This window comes from Anopheles coustani, chromosome 2 (genome assembly GCF_943734705.1).
Source record: "Anopheles coustani chromosome 2, idAnoCousDA_361_x.2, whole genome shotgun sequence".
Classification (NCBI taxonomy): Eukaryota; Metazoa; Arthropoda; class Insecta; order Diptera; family Culicidae; genus Anopheles; species Anopheles coustani.
In genome coordinates this window covers 30,631,815-30,651,053 of record NC_071289.1, presented here as the reverse complement: position 1 = coordinate 30,651,053, position 19,239 = coordinate 30,631,815, and the positions used below count along the sequence as shown (strand labels likewise).

General features: G+C 44.6%; 1 protein-coding gene across 1 annotated transcript in view; it reads left to right on the top strand.

Moving 5' to 3' along the window:
- LOC131265891 (pneumococcal serine-rich repeat protein) overlaps nt 1–19,239 on the top strand; it is a 196,930-nt gene that overhangs the window by 46,838 nt on the left and 130,853 nt on the right. The window contains exons 4-5 of the mRNA XM_058268230.1: nt 4,150–4,989; nt 5,056–5,279. Of these exons, the coding sequence (XP_058124213.1) occupies nt 4,313–4,989; nt 5,056–5,279 (901 nt within the window). The 5' untranslated portion in view covers nt 4,150–4,312. The remainder of the gene's footprint in view (nt 1–4,149; nt 4,990–5,055; nt 5,280–19,239) is intronic.

Below are 19,239 nucleotides of genomic sequence, written 5' to 3'. Positions count from 1 at the left end.
GCGATGACGCGAAGGATAAAAGCATGAGCTGCTTCCCTTCCCTTCGACACCGAGTCAACCAACCGGTCTTTATTTTTCTCTCAGTGCGCTTTCCGCAACCCCTTCTCAAGGACTTCCGTTTCGCTAACCATGGGACTTACCCCAAACCGAAGGTAATAGCAAACGAAACGGAAAACTCTCGCCACAGTCCCCGGCGACACCGGAAGTGTTCCGGTGTGCTATTTTTGCGTCGAAAAAGCAACCCGGTTTATTTTTTCCTCTGTTTTATCGCCATCGTCGTTTGATGAGGAAATATCGACACCGAAACTCATTTTCCGTGCGAATGCGCGTTTGTGTGTGTGAGGGAAACCCGAAATCGAAGGGTGGAAAGTAGGGAGGAATGGTTTGCCGTCAGGATGTAGGCCTCCAATGGTGTGCGTTCGCTTGCGAACAGGAGCGGCCCTTTACCGCTGATTAATTAGAATAATTATCGGCTTTGATCAAGCGCACGCGAAAGCGGGAAGGGGTTGACAACAAGACGAAATGGAAAACACGAAACGATGTATACACAACACGTGGGCCGCCCCACGGGAGCTGGCAAACGGAGGTTTACCTACCCCCGGTCGGTTGTTGGTAATCGAATTTTGGGGGCTTTTTATTTTTGTAATGTGTTGTTTGTTTCCAAAAGAAAGTCAGGCCTCAAATGTCCTGTTCTCTGGCATTTTCCTTGGCTCCTGATAAGGCCGGGAGGTAGAAGTGTGTGACACGTGCCCGGAAGTGGTTGAAGCGGGATCGAAAGAACATTTGGTAAACAATCGGGTTCGGGTCGGAGAACGTTCCAGGCTTTTCCCTGACGGTGGTTTTTTGTTAGGTAATTTCTGGACTACCTCTAAATAATAATTAAACCGGCTCGACAGTGTAAGTAAGCATGCTGCCACTAGAAGAAACCATCTACAGTCTCCCCTCCGTTGGTGGTTATGTTATTGAAAATTATTCTAATTACCGGTTGCCTCGAGACCGGATGCGTTTCGGCAACAAGAATTAAAAAGGAAAAGGGCGCATTTGATGTGAAAAGTCCCGGGAAGGGTGTTTTTCTTATACGTATTGGCCAAAGCACCACTCCACCAATCCCTTTTCAATCGTTGCTCGCTTGCGGTTGACATGTTGATAAGAAGTCGAAATTCTTACACGAGTTGCGCCACCCTTCTGCTTTCCCGTTTCCTGGAAAGGTTGCTGGATTTTTATTTACGATCCATGGCCAATGTTTTTTATGCACCCAGTTCGGTACTCCAAACTACTTTTTCTCCCTAATTAACGCAATGTAGGGATTTTCCCGATTTAATCGTTAGTCCAACGAATTACGTGTTTTTTCTGGGCTCTAGCCTGCTTTTCTTTTTTATTGGTTGGTTATTAAAATCATAAGGATTTGTGACTATCAAAGATAAAGGTTCTCCTTGTTTGTGTTCGTTTTGTATGGGAATAAAAACGGCATGAAAATAAAAGCCCTCCGAAAGCAAACATGAAATCGAGTTGCGTCCAGCTTCAAATGCACGTCCTTCGTCCTCTAAGAATCATTGCCTGATTATGGACTTGTGACAGTTCTATCTATGCAACGAGTAGAGTGAACTTGTAAAAAAAAAATTAGTTGGAAAGACAAACACACGTTCAGTGGTCTGCAGGCCCGAAGAGTTTCGACCAACTATTGGCCAATACAATATTCGTGCCAGATGCAGCACCCAACTTCGAACTCCGCTATCGATTTACCAGCGTCCATGAACAGGAAAACGCTAATAGAAAACACGACCGGATAAAAACAAGTTGTGTAGTGCAACCGAAACTTCTTCCACACAAGCGCTCGTCACCGCGAGAGAAGTGGTCGAGACGAGCATAGACTTCGTGGGGGCGAAAAGTGCCAAAACTGTGATCAAAACAAGCGTCTAAGAATAGTGTGTGACAAATGGTGGTCAATATGTGCCGAGGTCAGTGAACACGGATGACGCAAAACAACAACAATAAAGGATACACCGCTGTTAGTGTTTGTGTGACTGTGCGACTGTCAAAGGATAGTTAGGAATTCGAATCAAATAAAATGACAAAACAGATTGTTTTTCAAACGTAAAAAGTTTTGTTCAAGGATATTTGATTTTTGATTAAAACCATCAAATATGTGGCATGCATTTGTAAAACAATTTTAAAAACAATAAATAAAAACACCAATGACTAAATGTGTCTAATTGTACTAAATGATAAAAAAAAAGATTAAGTCGATCAGAAAGATATAGTAGCGAAAAACAAAATCTTAAAATAAACTACAAAACAACATAAAGAAGGTTTACGAAAAAGGGATATATCGCAAATAATAATAGCCTACAAAACACCCTACAAATCCAGCGCTTCACCGTGGGCAGTAATGAATGGTGGAACGATAAAGTTAACTAGAGCAAAGTGGAACGGATTAAAATGAATTAAGAAAACCATATACTTATCTTGTACTAACCCGCCGCTCTCTTTGCCATCGCAAAATGGAGTCATTAACAGCGCATCGATCGAGCCTTCCCCGAAACCCGCAGGCCAAGCCGGCCAGTTTAATTGAATACACGATGATGGCCCACTTGCCATCGGACGTGATAGCCAAGGCTTTTTGGTTTCATCTCCCCGGCTTGTGGATCGTTCGATCGTCGTCGTCTTCTTCGTCGTCGTCGTCTTGCTTTTCTCCTGTTGCTCCTTCACGCACGCGTGGAGAATGCACCTTTCGATAAAATTACTTTTTAATTGACGATCGGTTTCCTTTTTGCCTGCCGCGGGATGAATTTATTGATTGTTTGCGAGGGGTTTTTTTTCGAGCGAGGACTAGGGAAGGGGATGATGGTGCATTGCGTTGTTGCGTTTCGTAAATCACATCAATTGTTCCGCGATGCGTAACCGAGCCGCGTGCGTGACGATGTGAAAAGATGTGTGTATATCATGATAAGTTATCCTGGCCTTCATCGAGCGTCCCCTATCCCCCTTCGGTTGCGGGGGATGGAAAGAAAAAGAGAGAAAAAGCCTCCCATCCACCCTTGCGGAGTCCGAACCTCTCCCTTCATCCCACGGGATGATGTTGTTGAGTGGCGAATGGATTTATTATGATTGCATTAGTTTTGGTCTGATGATCGGGTGTGGGCCCTCCTCCTCCTTCACAACGAAGGGTTCGAAATGAAAAACAAAACAAAGAAAAACCCGCGCACTCAATGAACCCCCATTCATCCCGCAGGGCGAAGGGGGCGAGAGCTTGTTTATGAAACGTTATTCCCGCATTAAGGAAATGCAGTGATACCTATCGCTCATTAGTGGTGGCACGCGTGGAGTTGAAGACAAAATGAATGAATTGAAGGGCAATAAAATTCTAGTGCAAGATAATTGCATTTATTTAGTCGCTTCATGGTCGATTTAAAGCCATGCGTTACACCTGGCGCAAAGGTGCAAAGATATTCTGCTGGAGCAGAAGTCTAAAGCAAGATGCACTTCCGTGGCTTTAAGGTGGTTAACTTTCTGTGAACCGTGCAGAATGTATTATTTTTTCCAGCGATAGTTTCTTTGATGCATAGTAATTTTTACTTTTTATTTGATCTTTAGAATACAGTATGGTTCTTAAAAAAGTTTTAGTACACATCAACTTTAATTCTCATTTTTTTAATTTTTGCTTATGATCGCCGCTTATGAATGTGTATCCTTTATGTTAGCTCATTTCGGCACTGGAATCCTCAATTTTAAAATTCAAATTGTTTTATTTTACTTAAAAAAATTAACGATTGACATTACATTGTTTGTGAAAACTAAATTGCAGTGTTGCTCATTTACAAACATTTGTATATTTCATTGTGAACGAAACGTTTTTGAAACTCTTTAAATAATGTATCACTATACAATACAAAAAAAATATTCGTTTCTATCCATCGAAAAAAATATTTGGTACAGTATCCTACTACAGTTAATTTTATCCTATGAAATCAGCAAATAATGCTGAAGAAAGGTGAAAGTCATGTTAATGTGGAAACTAATTGTTTGAATTTGTAAAAATTGTATGGAATTACAAAATAAAAGTTTTATATAGATGTATCAGAACTACAATATTATTTTTCCCCTCACATGTCATTAATATCGTCTGCTGTTTTGCTTCTCTTCTTTCAGAGCTTCAAAAACGACTTCGAAGCCAATATCGTCCGTCGGTACCGGGAGCAGCAGCGGCAGCAGCAGCAGCAGCACGGTCATCAACTCCAACTGCGGCAGCAACCCGACCCGGTACCGCTCAAACAGTTCTCATGGGCCACCGTGGCGGAAAATTGCCGCCGCGATGTCCACACTTCACAACCACGTCAGCAACATCAATAACAACCTTAGCAACATTAACAACAACAACAACAACAACAATAACAGCAGCAACAGCAGCAGCATCAATCAACAGTCGTCGCCTCAGGCAGCCGGTAGTTCCTCGCCGAGTGTCACCACCGGTTCGCCGAGCCTTAACAACAACAACAGCCTTCCGCATCAGCCCACCGGCACCGTCGGCCATCCTTCCGACAGCTTCAGCAACATCGTCAACAACAACAACAGCAGCAGTAGCCACACGACGACGTCCACCGCAGCGACGACGGGCGGCGGCGGCGGCATTCTCGGCGCGCGCGAAGTCAGCAGCGCCAAGAAGTTCCTACCGTTGTTCGCGCGCTCGATGATGATGTCCTCGGCGTCCTCGCAGCCGGACACAGGCAGCGCGATGGCCTCGTCGGACGGGACCGCCAGCAGCTCCTCCGGCGGTGTGGGCCCCCCAACGGCGACGTCGGGAGCGGCGGGTGGAGCGCCGCCGGGAGCGACCGGACGCTCGTTCCCCATTCCGGACGCGCTGAACGTGGTGCTACACGGCTACCAGCGCAAGCTGAAGACGAACAAAAAGAAGTACTTCGTCGTGTACGGCGACACGGTGGATAAGTTCGCCCGGCTCGAGTACTTCGACAGCGAGAAGAAGTTCAAGCAGTCGTTCGCGAAGCTGCTCGGCGGGACGGGCAGTGGCGGTGGGAGTGGTGGCGGTGGCAGCAGCAGCGGCGACGGGGGACCCGTCGCCAAGCGGAGCATCGTGCTGCGCAGCTGCTTCAACATCAACAAGCGCCACGACACCAAGAAGCACATCATTGCGCTCTTCACCAAGGACGACTGCTTCTGCATCCTGTTCGAGAGCGAGGACGAGATGAACCGGTGGCTGCGGACACTGCTGAGGCTGCAGCGGGGCGAGGAGTCCGAGGGCGACCCACCCAGACCCACATTCGGTGAGTTTTTCTTGTCTCTATCTTCTTTTTCAATTCCTTAGAAAACGACCCACTTGAATGTGGGTTTCTTTTATCAACATACGGCTCGTATTTATTATGTTTAAATGTACAATTTCACTAAATTATCGTTTCGTTCCATAAAAGGCATCTTTTTCTTTTTTCGGTAGATCACTTGGTCCGTAAATTAACACCTACTGATTTAAATCCGAGTCACAGCAAACAAATCAAAGCAACAGCTTTCGGAACGACGTGGACAAGACCGTGATCTTCGGTTCACTTGAAATTGCAGCAGCTTTTTTGCGGCCCTTCTGTTTTTTTTTTGTTTGCAAACATTACTTATGGTATCTGCCTTGTTTCTATGCTATGTACCGTGGTATGAGGAATTAAAAGGGGTGGGAGAGAAGGTGCGGCCAGATGGAACGCCAATGACGTAAATGGATTAAGCCTGGTGTTGGTAAACAGACGTCATACGTTGGGGCGGGCTGGACTTTAATGTAAGCGCCCTTTCTTACGACTTCTTCAATTCCGATTCCCCCTCCCTCGCGCTATCTCTCCCGCTCTACCCTCCTCCTTTTTGGGGAGGGAAATATTCAATCGAAGGCACCACCGCACAAACGGTCGTTTTTCTCTATTTTAAATGCTACGGTTGAAAGATGGGCGTCCATCGTCGGATGAAACGGTGTTGGACTTTTGATGGGAGGGAAAATAATCGCTGCTGGAAAGATGTCACTAGAGGGGTGTGGGAGGGGGAAAGGAAAAATGAAAATGGGTTGTTAAAATTTGCGTATCCGTTTCACAAATCCATCGTTTTTCCGTGGGCGAGATTTTGTCACTTCCGGATCATTTTGCATGGAATTTTCGCTTCCGACGAAGGACGACACGATCGCTTTCCCCGTCGTTGTTCCGCGTGTGCGAATCGGCGGATGAGGGTTTTCATCCAAAAATAATCTCCTCGGAAAAGTGGCCTTTTTGTATTTTTTTTCCACCCATTTCCCCCCCGAAAAAGAGTATAAAACAAAACAACCCACGTAGCGCCCAGCATGGTATTCCCGGTTGGAAAACTCTTCTTCTGGTTCGTCCAGCGGCAAACGCGTATGCGTACGCGGAAAACCTTTTTGGCCTTGCGGGCCATAAATTTGTGTTAGACAAAATGCCGTGGCCACGACTTCATTGCGGTGGAGAATACTGGTCCATTGGGGGCACATTTATTATTCATGTTTGGATGCTGTACGCTGTGGAAGATGTGTGCTGCCTCACGGGACGGAGCAGCATCATGCTCGGAATTCGTTTTGTTCGTTTTTATATTCTCTAACGTCCAAATGAAAGGTGAAAGATTAGTCGTAATTGAACAGATTCTTCTTGTTCATTGTTCAAAGGTCGATTATTTTTAATATTGTTCCAACATAGACTCAGCTCAATGGTGTTAGTTTCAGTTTAATTTAGTTTTGTTTGTTTTATGTTTTCAATACTTTAAAAAATACTTCAATGGAACTATCTTCATTTTTCCTGTTACTTACAGTTTTTTATTGAGTTGGTTTTATCATCAGTGCTTAATGAACTAAGTGAAGAAGTGAACAAAATACAAATTAAAACCCCCAGATCTTGCTCTCCTTCGCAGAGCATCGCTAGTGCAGCATCATTGAAGCACGTTGCAGAGATGCTGATTAGCTTGCCAAAGCAAGCCGGCTGAAAAGGAAAGAGAATGGACAAGAATACCGGAGAAAACCGGCAGTAGAGAAGGTGATGAATTGAAGTCTAACAGTGTGGTGTCACGTAGGTTCGCCCCGCACTGGAAAGTTCCCTCCAATGCCCTTCCGGTCCTAGTTGAGAGCTTAACTTTATGGGCATATTTTTCTATTAGACGCCAAAGGATCAAGTTTCGGTTCCTGTTCGCTCGTTTTTGTTTTATTTTTTCTCTATTTCTTACGTTTGCGAGGACCGCGATCTCGATTCCCTTTGTTTTACGGCTGTATTTCCGCCGGCTCTGGATCTGTTTCGGCCTGTTTTTTTTTTTTGTTTGGTGCTGTACATCTTTCCTCCCTCTCTCTGTTGGTTCTTTCTTTCTGTGAAATCATCCTGCTCCTTAGCATTCCGGGCTGGCACTCCGAACTCCCGGGTCTCGACTTTGACGAAACGCATTGCGCGAATTCTGCGACGTTTCGTGTTCGTGACTTTCATACACAAAAAAGGGAGCCGAAAACGAAACTGGATGGCATATACTGGTCAAAAACGAACCAATCCCCTCAGTCTCCCCGGCCCCTAAGGCCCTTTCCCCGTGCGAGTGGAAGAAAACTCTCTTGCAAACACAAAACACACACAGAAGCGTCCTCGGTTAAAGGGCGCACACGTGGTCCTCCCGAATCGGCAACTTCGACGAATTTTCCTCTTCCGGCACCATTTTTCCTTCAGCATCCTTCTTTCGGGGAACATCCTTCGGGGCGGAAAATGCCCCTCCCTCAACACCCGCAACCCCCTTTTGTGGAAGGTGGAGAACGGAAAACGTGCGCCTCATGTTTGTGTCACGGGTGCAATGAATTTCCCTCCCCGAATGTGTAATTGTATGTGTGCGTGAATGTGTGTGTGTGTGTGTTGTGTGTTTTTGGTGCAATTTCTCGAGCCTTTGGTTGCTCGGTGAAACGTCTCAGGACTTCTCTGGCTCTGGCGAAAACCGTGGACATAGTTTAACCTCTCGCTGAAGCATCACCTCCGAAACAAAAACCAAAAAAAAAACACACACACACAAGAAACACGAAAAACTGCCGAGCAAACGTGCACACAAACCATTCGCCCGGCCGGCATTCAACTTTCAATCAATTATGCGTCCCATGGCGCATGGTGCCATTTCGTGGTTCAGTGTTCCGGCCCGGGCCAGGCAAGAAAGTGGCTTGACTTTGTTCGTTTTCGAAACTGAAACAAAATCAAACACTTTGAGTGGTTGTTACAGTGTGTTTGCTGTTTGTTTTCGTTTTTTTTTGTTTTGGCTGTGAGGAAATGTACCGAAATATTGGGGAGTTTTTGTATTTTTTATTTGCTTTAACTTGTTACTCCTTCAAATCAAATGGTGCTACAAGAATGAGAAAAAATAAATTTGTTCCTCTTTTCTGATTCTATGACCTTGATTCCTGTCAAAAAATCACTTGAAAATGGAAAACTTCAATCTCATGTTTAATTGTCCGCCTTTGTACCCGCCTCAGTGAAACAAAGTAAGTTAATATGTTTGCCTTTCGCAGGCGTCTCTTCGCTGGACACGTGGGAAAAAGACACGCCATTGATGCTGAAAGTATGCGGAACGTCTCGTTCCTGCGAAGAATTACCAATCCAACTGTCACCGGCTTTAGTGATAATTCCTCCACTTCGAGGGCAACGGACGGGCGGAATCGGGATGGGTGGGTGTGCTGGCTGTGAAGTTTTATTGAAATGTCGTCCAACGTCGCAACCCAATGATGCGAGCACAGCGTCGACTGCCGACCGACGATGACGACAAGCGAGCAGCATTGTTTTGCATAAATATGCGCTAAACGGTGGTCATCATCGGCCACTCGTTGTTTCGCTGCGCCGTTGGTCTACGTGCGCCGTTGCGAATCCTTTTTCCACCCCGTAGAAAGCTACGCAAGCCGATGGAATGGCAGCATAATAAAGTTCGCGCCAGCTCTCCTCCTGGCAGAAGTTATTCGATTTCGGCGACGTCGAATCAAACTGGTCGCATCGTTTTAGAATTCATCGGATGTTGCGGATCGGATTGCGTCCAGTCTCGGGTCTGGCATTTGTTTTTTTTTTCAAGCAAACTCTACTCTACCGCATGATCTAGCAGTGGGTGACAAGTGGAAGGATCAACTTTTTCCCTTTACGTCGCATTTTGGCAAAATCAATCGACCGATCGGTTATCAAGTCGGCTTCCGGGTGCAGGAACGCATGCATCGACGGACAATCGTAAGGGACAACTTACTTCGGTCCACTTGGGTTTCCTCATTGACGGAAGCGACCTTTGAAGTCGTCGGTTTATGGTTGAGCTGCGTTTTTGGTTTATAGTTATTGACTTGTTTTTGTACGATAAGCGATGAACCATATCGATACCTTTCTAAAGGCAACCCACTCCCCTTTCTAGTTGTTGAAAAGGGATCTCAAATTGAATGTGCGTATCGAGGGGAAAGCCATGAAATCATCAGGCAAATGTGCCCAATTCCAATTTTATTGATGGTCCATTGAATGGTTGCTATAAATAAAATGAATTTAAAATTTTTAATTTTCTCATACATCGTCCAATTTACTTTAAAATCTCTAGTTTCTTAATCATGATTTTTTTAAATGGAAAAGTGATGACACCTTCTTGAAACTAATCATCTTCTTGTGTACCAAAAAATACCGATCGAATTGGAATACACTTTTCTCTAGATTGACCTTTTACATAAAATCAAATTCAATTGTTTTTGCTTTACACCGAGCTAGCAGAATGACGGTGTGGTGCATTTAAAAAACAAAAACACGTCAAAAGATAGTCAACTAAGACGTATCGTAAATATTCTCAGACTTAGCTGTTTACGGATTTGAAAAATCTTCAATAATGTCAAAGTTATTAGCGTGTTAAAAAGAGCGATGTTAAAATGGTCGCCAAAAAGTATTCGGGTTTGGTCAATTTTGACAGAAAAATCTTACATTTTTTTTTAGATATAGCTTTGGATTTTTAGAACTCCTTGGTTTAGTTTTGAAAAAATGTACGGTATGTGAACTCTTAAAACGATCGAAAAGTATTGAGCGTTTTAAACTAACATACCTTTTACAAGTTCTATGCAGGAAGTAACTATTTGTTTTGTTAAATTGACACATACATTTTTAAACTAAAGTAATAGATTCTGCTTTATTCACAAATTGAATGTCTATGCTTCGTTCTGTTTAATAAAATGTTCAATAAATCTCATTCAATAAGCGTATTTCCAGTTTGTGCTGGTTTATGCTTTAAATCAATATTGTTTAGGTATTTTGGTTGGTATGAGATGAGGATTAGCAGTTCACTTTGTTCAGGTGATCGACAAAATAGAACCAAAAATACTACAGCACAACACCCTTGTAATGATATGACTTGTTTGCTGATTTGTCGTGTAGACGCTATACGTTGTCCCTCGTTGCCCTTGCCTGTAGTGACGATGGAAGGTTCTGTCTATTCAAATCCGTTCTTCTTTCCTTCACTCCAACCTCACCTCGCTCGAAACTAACGCGTCGAAATGGGCCAGTGTTGAGTGTTGGTTTTATGTGGCAACAGCGCTCGAGAAGAGACAGTTCGTGCCTGCCCAGTTGTTCAAATTGACTTCGCGCGGTGGGTCGCCGATAGGAAAAACAAGCCCGCAGCCTCGTTTTCTGCCCGTTGCCTTCGTTACCGAAGTCGGGAAGTCAAAACGCGGGCGGATGGATGGAGTGTTTCCACCGTAAAGTTACTGCCAAGCTTAACGTTGCGATGAGCCTTCTGAAGGGTGTGTGGAGAGCGGGGGGAAAAAAAGCCGAAACCAAACTTATCCACCCTCTTAACTCACGCCGTAGCCCTTTCCCCCGTACGGTGGAGCTCGGATCACGGTCCCAAAGTGGCCCGGAGCGATGCAGCAGAACGCGAGGGTTGCCGGACTAGATGCGCATTTTGTGCCGGCACACGTCGTCGTTTTCCCCGCGCCCCCGTCACCGTTTTTCCTAGCATTCCCGGACACTTCCTGCCCGTGGGGGGGAGTGGTCGTAAAATTCTTCCGCGTTCGATTTCCAATTTTCCGAATTTTTCACCCCAGGCGCGCACCACTCACTCCTCTGTCCGTGAACAATCCATCCTGGTATGTGTGGCCCACGGACGAAGCGGCAACCCATAAATGGTGAGATAATTGAATCAATAGATTTCCATTATCTCGCCTTGTTTCGGTCGCCTTTCCCGGGCGGCAAATTATGCTGTCGTTCTCTCGTCGCGCCACTTTCTTCATCTCCGGGGTTAGGCCTTTTTTCCGGTTTTTATGGTGCATCAACATTTACTCGTTCGTTTCGGTACGGATTGTGTGTCGTGTCGACACACATCACACACACACACACACATCAAATTACTATACTACAAGGAAAAACAAACCACCCAATCCTACGCCGAGTGAGAACATCCGAGTGGCGGTTGTAAACATGTATCATTCCCATCCTGGTGGTGAAAAGCAAGCATAATGTGATGGAAAAGTGTGTGCCGCCTTTTTGTGATGGAAAAGCGGCCGATTTACTGCCGCGTCGAAAAGCAAGTAGCAGCAGCATGCCGTCGTTAATGGTTGTTCTCGTCCTCGGCCGAGTGTTGTGTTCGGTTTTCCGCTCGGTTTTGGGCAGGATTAACAACGATGGATGGTTCACAATTAGTCCTTCAAATTTGTTTTTATTATGCCCTTAAGTTCTGTGTCTGTGCGTCTTGTGTGTTGGCTTTCCTGCTTTACTTGGAATGGAAAATACACGTTCGATGGATGTTTGTGTTGCACATTCCAATCAAAATCCCCCAAGAGGCCCGTGGAGGTCGTTGTTTTTTACCTTAATATAAATGTCAAGGGAAAATGTCAAACGGGGTTCGGCTTTGGCCCTCGCAGAAACAAAGGTTACACGCGTCCAACCTACGCAGAAATTGACTCCAACTTCTTATGCTCCTTTGGGCGGGATTCACGTCGGGAAAGGTTAATGCAAGCGAACACAATATTCGCCCCCTATCATCTCTTTAATGATTGTTTCATTTAATGTATTTTCCATTTCTCGACGAAGCTGCTGTACGCCGTAAGGAAAAATCGCTCGCTCGCCCAGGAAGAAATTAATTTTACACCTGAGCAAATACACAGCACGCGTGCGAATCCGTTGCCGGTCAGTGGAAACGCGATACGGAACCGGTTGGAAAATCTGAAATCCACCACCGAGAACCTCATGACACGTATGGCTTCCCGGAACGATTGCAATTCCCTACGTTTTTCGGCATCCGAAGGCTTAACGCACCCGAAAAACCATACCGCAAACAGTATCCAGTAACGATTCGCCCAATTTTCCGGCCATCGGAAAAACGTAGCAACGGCGGAACGCACCACCGGGGTCGCTTTTAATTAGGTGTCAAATCGGCCCTTTTACGGGGCGCAATATGGGCGCCGCGCGAACCTTTGCTGTCCTTCTAATGGGGTTTCCCGGGTTTTTTTTTCTTCCCCGGGAACGGAAAATGCTTTCGCAGGAATTTTGCCCGTTTCTGCGGTTTCAAGGGTCAGCAAATGAAATGGAAGCACCAAAAATCGAAAGGACGGCAAGGACGACAGCGATTGACACACGAAATTTGATATTTATCTCACCTTTCCGCCGCGCTTCCTCTCTCGCCGTTTTGCCCTTTGTTAATCTGTGTCCAAGAATCGGTTGGACGAAGCTGTCGGAAAATTGTGCCCCTCGGCATTCACATAATGGTACGAGATCCGAGGTGGTTCCCTGTATGAAAGTAACTCGGGGTTTAATTACAAATCGGCCTCGCTCGAGTTACATTTGACGTGTATGAATTATGCTGCAATCCTTAATCAGGGAGGGATGTATCCTGTGTGGTTTCACCCGGAAGGGAAAATTGGGCTGGAATCGTTCAATCGGGGAAGTCTTTCGCCTTGTCGGGATGTGATTTTTTAAACATCTCAGTTTTAATTTTAGGCTTTTAATAGCTTTAAATTTTTGGCGTTTTGTTCAGTGTTCTTACGAGAAAACGATAACGAAATGTATAATTTTGTACTCAACTCTTATTTTTATCTCTGTTCAATGTACTTAATTCATTCGTTTTTTTATTTTTTCAATTATTATTTTTAAAGCATCTTTTAAATGTTATTTAGTTTCAAAATTAAGGTTTTTGAACTTAATTTTAAAACTTTATGTTTATTCCTAACTCTTCGTACTTAATCCACCTTTTGTCAGGTGTAGCTCACATCATTTGCAACAATGTCTTTCTTCTAGGGGGTGGTGGCATTAGGAAAATGCAACAAATAAACTTGTAATGGGACTATTCACCCGCGCCCCAGCACATACAACCGAGTCACGCGTCGAACGCTAAACGTGCCTGGATTAGAATGATCGTAAAAAAGCGAGGAAAGGCGCACAACTATCGCCCCCGCAACACTATTCATCGTCGTCTTACAAAAAATAAATAAGTACAGAAACAAGAAAGGAGTACACACTAATCTGCGGTGTAACAACAAAAAACCACAGCCCGCCGTCAAAACACTAACGGAAGGTGTGTGAACTTGTAGAAGGAAAAAGCAAAAAAAAACAAACCCTTCCATTCCAACGGGCGGGGGGAGGGAAATGGTTCGCGTTTTTGTGCATTCCGGTCGCGGAGCTGCATAATCTCGTTCGTGCATCGATTATTTCGTCGAGAGTACTGGTTTTTTCCTTCTTCACTCTAGTGTGTTTTGGTTTTCGGGACACAGCCCTGTTGCCACCCAAAAAAAACACCCTTCTATACGCGCGGGGGTGTTAGAATTGGGGTGGCGGAGAGCAAAAGTGCAACAATGTTGCGCGAAACGAGCCAGAAACACCTCCATAAAACCGAACACGCCATGTTTCACGATCGTCGGTCATATTGGGGCGTCCCGCGAACAGCTGCAGTTGTAGTTTCCACGTTTTGACAATTCCCCCTTCGATGGTTTTCCCCTGATGCTTTTTGTTTTTGCTTTTTTTTCGAACCATTCACGCTTTACCGGGTGTTTAGTTTGTTCAACCCCGGCATCCCATAAACGAATGGGCGCCCGTGAATGATTTTCTTGGTGATTTAATTAGACATCGATGGAAGAGAAGGTTGCTGCAAGTAGAAATAGCATAATAAAAACGAACAAGCCGATGATTTTTTTTTGAATGCCCATAAGCACGAAATAAAAAATGAAGAATCCTTATGTAAAATGATGTTTTTTTTCCAACTAAACAAAGTTACTAAATTTTATAGCTCCTTGAAAAGTGGTACAATTTCGCTTCAGCCACCCAATAAACTGCACTCAAACGACCCCCTCCCGGTCATCAAACCGCCGGGGTGGGTTGGTTTAATTTGGTGTCAACAAAACTAGCAACTCCGATCGAACCGATACCGTAAGCGCCTTTACCTTGGCGCAGTGCTGCAAATTGCCCAGCTGCTAATGAACTTATGCCAGCTAATAAAACTGACAGCCACTAGCCCCGCAAATCGTGTTAGATGCGCGAAGGCTCGTCATCAAACGGACAACTGAAATAAAAAATAAAAACAAGATAAGGAAAAAAAGAACCGTGCCAATCCGAATGAGGAACGGAGAAAATTTATATATAGAGAGATAAAATAAAATCATGCCATCTGGTTTTCATCCTTTCCCAATCAAAAGCTGCCGGCCCCGAAGTAGTAGAAAGTGTGCGCAGTAGCATGTGTGTGTGTGTGTGTGCATGTCTTGGCCATAACGAAACCAGTGTATTGAAGTGTAGAGCCGTAAACGCGGCGGGGGAAAGACACGGCCTGAGTGGTGGGGGGAAAAGATGGCCAATTATGATGCTGTCATAAAGATATAGAGTGCGCCTCGTCACACGAGTGTCGCATAAAATGGACACCGAAAATGATGGTGATTTTTATTGGAAAATGCAAGCACACACACAGAGAGACACATGCACAAAGTTACCCATTCACATGCCGCAGGAGGAAAATCGAGCTGGAAAACCATTGGCCGAAAAATGTGGATCCTTCTCACTTGTTGTTTTCTTCTGTTTTTCCTTGGCTGACGCCGTGGAAACTTTCGGAACTTCGCCAACACCAAACCGCGTCACGATCTGAAAAGGATGCTCACGATTTTCCGCGCACGAAAGTGCCCCCCTCCGCCTCCCTCCTTAGGAAATGAGTCATTGGTCCGTTGCTTTCGTTTGTTTTGGTTGTCTTCTCGCATGGTTATTCTGCACCGAAAAAAGGATAATCCTCTCAAAGGAAGAGAGGAATGCGTTGTTCCATTCACGCCATCGTTTAACGTGAGTTTTCCATTGTGTGCTCCTTTCTTTTCCCTGCCTTTCGTGGATGCTTTGCCATAAAATCCTGCGTTAGCCAATTTTAGCTTTTACGACTGAAAAGTTGTTCGCGTGCGGCGACTTTCCATTTGTTGCATCTTTCCGGTGGCATTGGGTTGTAATCTGATCATGATTTAACGTTGGAAAATGTCACAGGAAGGGGAAATTGCATCTGTTGCAAATTTGGCTCTGTTTTCCTTGATCTGGCAGGGTGATTTGAAACGAACACCTCTTCCGTATGGAAAGATACTTGATCGTTGCGAAACACCGGTATGTTCATTTTTTCTGCACCAAACCTCGGTGACATCAGTCGTTCGGATTTAGTTTCGATGGTTCCGAAAGCAGGCCACCGACCCGCCCTGGTCGCTGCCTGCTTTGATTGTTTTCCCGTGCCCGCGGGGTGTGTTTTCCACCGAATGATCACGCGCTCGCGTCCTCGAGATGGAACGGTTTAATTGTTTTGCCAGCCCCGTTCCATTTGCTAATTTTGTATCGGCTTTTCGACATCTTGAGTTTTCGGTTTATTTTTGCAACGAATCTTTGTCTTCCTCCCCCCCCCCCCCCCCTCCCCCTCTTCATCTTGTGCTTTCTTGCTTCCCGAAGATTTATTTGACCTCCATTCCCTCGGTTTTTTTTCCCAATGTTGTTTGTGTGTTTGCAAAAATAAAATAAAAATCCGTCGCACATTTCATGACTACCACAACACCACCGTGCATGCCTCTCTCTCTTACTCTACTTCTCTTCGAAATGGAAGCATTTCCGACACGCTATATCAAGCCCCCAGTTGTGTGTTGTATACGTACAGTTTTGTATATTTTTTTGTTGTTGTGCTGTAATCCTTTCTCTCTTTGGTGCGTTTTTTGGAGCCGAAGTTGAACGAACCTTGGAAACATCTTTTCCCATGCTGCCCAAGGTCTCACGATTTGCGCGGAAACGATTCGCTAATTTCCGCCTTCCGAAGTTTCGGGGTGGGGAATGATGATGCGGCCACCGGAGAAACGAACCGTGGGGGGGGGAGGGGGAGGCAGCGTTGGCTAGAGCTACGAGAGGGATACAACAAATATGCGGGTTTCTAGTGCTCTCTCGAAGCAGCGCGTCTTTCCCAGCTCAAGCGGGGCGCGCGCGTGTTGTCTTCTTGTGTGTGCGGTGCGTGCGTGCGCTTAGAATATCCACACGCACATACACACGCAGGGGCCTATGGAAAATTGCAAGAGAAAATGGGTGAGAATCGGTCGGCTTGGAGTGGTTTTATTTATCCACTTTTTTTTCCCCCCAACGTCAATTGCGATGTTGCGAAATTCGCGGATGAAACGATACAAATCATCCATTTTGGTCGCGAAAAATGGAAGCACAAGATCCGAAAAGCAAACACGGTCAGGGTTGTGGTTGAGACCATTGGGCATTAAAACGCTTTTCTTGGAGTTGGTATGTGCCAATTGGTCTATTTTCAGCAATTATAATTTACGCAGATTTAGTTTGAAACAGATGTTGGTTAGTTTGGTCTTTTATTTATTTTATTAACAAAGTGATTTGTTCGTTTTTCAAAAACTTATACCTAGCCTAGTTGGACGAATTTCTGTTTTGGGTGTTTAGGCTTCAATTGGAGGAGTTTAGAAGTTTACAAAAATATTGTTTATTTCAAAATTCTCTTACATGGCATGGTTCGGGTACAAGGTAGCGACAACGACACCATAAGACAACAAGAATGAAGGTTGCAAACATTCACACAGCGTGCTCTCGCCATCGTGAATCGACGACGCTTTAATTAGAAAACAAACCGAAAATTCGCGGACGCTGAGTCAGCTTTACGCCCTCTTGTTTTTTTTTGTTTTTTTTTTTTTTTTTTTGAGGGTATCCACCGGGCCTCATCCAACATCCTCTCCTACCTCGTTTAAGATTTGCGATGTTTCTTAATGCTTTGTTGAAAAAAAGGCAACACGCGAAAACCGGCGTGTTTTTGCAACATTGCACCCGTCGGGGCCAACGCGTGTGTGATGCGTGAGCTCGCGGAAAACTGCTCGCCATTTTTCTTACCCATCTTCTAGCGGCGGAGCATCTTCTTGCGCGTACGGAGTGCGAAAAAATAGTCTCAACAGTTGGCCACAAGAGTTGGCATATGTTGGACGGACTTGTGATTGGATTGAATTTATATTTTAGATTTAATTGGGTTCCCGTTTTTAAACGAAAACGTAGGCATCGATTGGTATTTTCTTCTGCTTTTAGTAATTTGGGGTTTCTTCTGACAGTGCATGTTGTTTCGAACTTTTCAATTGCAAAACAATCCCTAGCGAAACTGTTAACTGCGTTTCGGCATCCTCAGTTGCCATTTTCGATTTTAGCACAATCGCTCGCTAATTTGCAAAATTCATTTTCGCACCTAACTCCACCGCAAACAAGGCAAGGCGGCAACGGTTTCCGCGTGCCGTTTCTTGCGTGCTGCGGCATCTGCCGGTCGTGGGAGCATGTTTATGTTTTGGTAGGATTTTGCGCGCAGTTTTGTGCGAAATGAAAGCAAGGCAAAAAGAGAGAAAAAAACATTAGGAGAAGCATCTCCGATGGAAAAATACGAATAAAGTAAACCTCCGCACACGGCGGCTTTGTTGTTGGGATCCGCCGACATGCGTGACCTAACGTGTGCGTATGTGCGACACCTTTCCACCTCATACCTCTCCCTGCTTGTGACCGGGAGAGGATGGGTGAGGATCATCGAGATGCTCGAAGGTGTCAGATCCTCGAGTTGGCCCATGGGACGTGAAAATTGCCCATTCGGTTCGGGTTTGTTTTCATTACTTCGCCCGATACAGCTCGCTTGCAACACGCACGTACACACACACACAATACACACTGGGGTGGTCGTGGATGTTGCTAAAAATATGCTCATCCAAAAACACTGCCAACTGTTATGTTTGCTATGCGATATGACTGCATGTGTCACCGTTCATCTTCGGGATGTGGCTAAATTAGCAAATGCCGGCGGATTGAAGCTACCGATGAGCGTGAGTTTCATATTAGTTCATCATTTATTTCTATTTAAGAACGAAATTCAACTGACTTTAACTTAAAATTGGAATTGCATATTCGGTATTTGTAGAATTTCTACATCTTATCAAGCATTTCAAGTGGTAGCGATCCGGTTTTCCATTTTGTTTCCATTATGTATGTCTATTTTTGATGGGACGGGTTAACATGCAATTCTTGTATGCGGACACCGGACAAATTCTTTTAGATACCTTCGTTTAAAATACTCTTCCAAATGGAAAACAGGTAATACCCAAACCGAACGATCCGATACCATTCCACCGACTAGATATCAGCTCTTTAATGACGATACAAGAGTCCTTTTTTTTGTGCGCATTAAATAAGGTTTTTTTTATTGCATTGGTTAAACTTTAGAGCAAAACCGAGAAGCAATCAACATTTTTGCTCAAAGGCAAATACATTTTGGGTTTTAGTTACGACCTTATTTAATTCGTATAATTTCATTAATTATTATTTCTTCATGTGATGTTCCATATTCATTGCGGTAATTTTTTGTTTATCGTTTCTTATTTTTTTTAACATATTGTTTTTAAAAGATCATCTTCTTCCACCTGATGGCTTTTGCATTTCTTGTTTGATCTGCGCATTGGTTTAATGTTTCTTTTCGTTCCATTTTGAAGTCCTAACGTTAGTCACCTCACTAAGCTCGGAAAAAGGTGTAACCGTTTCCGGCATCATTTACCCGGACCATGATAATTGGCGAGAACGACGGTGCCACATCCTCGGCGTGCCTCGACGTTTTTCTCGAGGACAAAGTTGGTGATGATGATGTTACTGAAGTGAAAATTGGATAACTTTTGCCAATCTGCCGTCGTTCCTTTCCTCTGACCCTCGCTCTCTTTCGGATTACTGTTTGTGTTTTTTTTTCCACGTGTGTGTATGTTGAAGCTTTCCACGGCCAGCCGCCGGT